General features: G+C 48.9%; 1 protein-coding gene across 1 annotated transcript; it reads left to right on the top strand.

The window, feature by feature from the left end:
• Positions 1-1,051: 1,051 nt before the first annotated feature.
• On the top strand, positions 1,052-1,810 carry LOC109827197. The gene is made up of 2 exons (XM_020394165.1): positions 1,052-1,085; positions 1,428-1,810. The coding sequence occupies exons 1-2, from the start codon at positions 1,052-1,054 to the stop codon at positions 1,808-1,810; spliced, it is 417 nt and encodes a 138-aa protein (XP_020249754.1).
• Positions 1,811-2,252: the final 442 nt, after the last annotated feature.

The raw sequence follows: 2,252 nt of genomic DNA, 5'->3' as shown, positions 1-2,252 counted from the left end.
TTAGGGAGTTCTGGTATATGCGACCTCCTTCTTTCTCAGGTGCCGAAGGACCTCTAGTAGCAGAAGAGTTCCTGAAGATTACCGAGACTATCCTTACGGTGACCCGCATTGCCCCTGCAGAGTGGGTGGACCTTATGGATGACCAGCTCACTGATACGGCTCGAATCTGGTGGGCTGCTGAGAAGACACACCTGGAGAGGCCGATTCTGTGGGAAACGTTCACGGAACGCTTCAATAGGAAGTATTTTCCATAGTCAGCCCGGGATGAGCTTCTGCATAGATTTGTTGAGCTCAAGCAGGGAGGACGAACAGTTGATGAATATGAAGCTGAGTTCTCTTCTCTTAGTCGGTATGCTCCCCATCTGGTTACCGACCCGACTATTAGGAAGCATCAGTTCCAAAAGGGTCTGGACAAATATATCAGGTTGGCTCTGGCTGGTAGAGCACTTATGACTCACGACGCCGTACTGGATGCAGCGCGTGAGATCAAGAGTGTTCAGAAGGAACCAGAAGATCCACATGTGGTTCAGAGTAGGACACCAGTAGCTCCATCCCGAAATGTCGAGCGTCCCCCTCTGAGGCAGCAGTAGGCTCCGCAGAGGTAGCAGTTTTCCCAACGACAACCACTTCATCAAGGCCACCCTTATCAGCGTCCTGGAGTGCAGACTCGTGGCCAGCCTTCGGTGAAGTGTTCCTATTGTAGCCACGCTGGGCATAGTCAGCAGGAGTGTCCTAGGCGTCTTCATCTGTGCTTCAACTGTGGGTCCCCCGGTCATGTCAGTCGAGACTGTCCACAACGACAGCAGGCCCGCTTGCCCCCACCTCCAGTCCGGGCAGCTCTTCCATCAGTCGAGACTGTCCACAACGACAGCAGGCCCGCTTGCCCCCACCTCCAGTCCGGGCAGCTCTTCCAGCTCCACCTCGACCTGCTCCAGTAACACCAGCTCAGCAAGGACCCTATCCCCGAGCAGGGCCTCTACTTCCTCAGAAGCAGTTTTATCAGCAAGCACAGGGGCAGCAACCTCCATGTCAAATATTCATGATGTCAGCTATGGAAGCTGAGGCGAACGATCAGGTTATCACTGGTAAGAATTCTTCATTCTTAGTTTTCCTTGCATATGAATTTTTCCCTATTTAGCATTACCTGATGATATCATGATAGGATTTGTTTATGAGTGCTAAGTTTAGTTACATTTACCACCTCCTATAATAGGCAAGGTTCTCGTTTCTTTCGTTCCTGCATTATCACTCTTTGACTCTGGGGGCTTCCCATTGTTTCTTGTCTCGTCGATTTGCGAGTACCCACTCACTTCCTATAACTCCTCTAACTACGGGCTGGAATATCAACACTGGCAGTGGTGTCTTAGTAGCATCCGGTGCTTATGAAGCATGTCCAGTGGTCATCTGCGAAAGAGAACTCTTTGCAGATTTTCTGATGATTGATTTGCCGAGCTTTGATGCAGTATTTGGAATGGAATGGTTGGGGTCATTCTTTGCCACCATCGATTGTCGCCATAGAAGTGTGGTATTTGAGATACCGGATCACCCGATGTTTGAATTTCTCAGTGGCAGTACATCGGTTGGACCGGTAGAGTACAGAGCTAGACCAAAGAAGGCGATATTAACTGCCATGCAGGTGGAACCTGAGAAGGCAATTGTAGTTTGGGAATTTGAGGATGTGTTTCCTGATGACATTTACGGGTTGCTACCGGACCGAGCGATTGAGTTTTCCATAGAACTGAAGCCTGGAACTGCTCCGATCTCCAAGACCCCTTATCGTATGCCTCCGGCTGAGTTGGCCGAGCTTTGAACTCAGTTAGATGATCTTTTGCAGAGAGGCTTGATACGACCCAGTGTATCGGCCTGGGGAGCACCTGTATTTCTTGTGAATAAGAAGGATGGATCCAAGGGGATGTGCATTGACTACCGGGAGTTGAATGTTGTGACAGTGAAGAATAAATACCCTCTTCCCCGTATCGATGATATATTTGACCAATTGGGAGGATCAAGAGTATTTTATAAGCTAGATCTGCGAAGTGGATATCACCAAGTGAAGGTCAAGGACTCTGATGTCCCCAAGACTGCGTTCCGGACGAGATATGGACATTACGAGTTCTTAGTGATGCCGTTTGGTGTGACTAATGCGCCAACGACATTTATGAACCTGATGAATCTGGTATTCTATGATGTGCTGGATAAGTTTGTAGAAGCCTTTATTGATGATATCCTAGTGTACTCTAAGAGTGAAGCAG

The sequence above is a fragment of the Asparagus officinalis genome, unplaced genomic scaffold, assembly GCF_001876935.1.
Source record: "Asparagus officinalis unplaced genomic scaffold, Aspof.V1 AsparagusV1_Un87, whole genome shotgun sequence".
Taxonomy (NCBI): domain Eukaryota; kingdom Viridiplantae; phylum Streptophyta; class Magnoliopsida; order Asparagales; family Asparagaceae; genus Asparagus; species Asparagus officinalis.
The sequence above is the reverse complement of the archived record's forward strand: the minus strand, read 5'-3'. Positions and strand labels throughout refer to the sequence as shown.

Coding starts and splice junctions, on each gene's coding strand:
- LOC109827197 (XM_020394165.1), top strand. CDS start 1,052: ATGGAAGCTGAGGCGAACGATCAGGTTATCACTG. Junction 1,086..1,427: donor GAACGATCAGGTTATCACTG/GTAAGAATTCTT, acceptor AACTCTTTGCAG/ATTTTCTGATGATTGATTTG.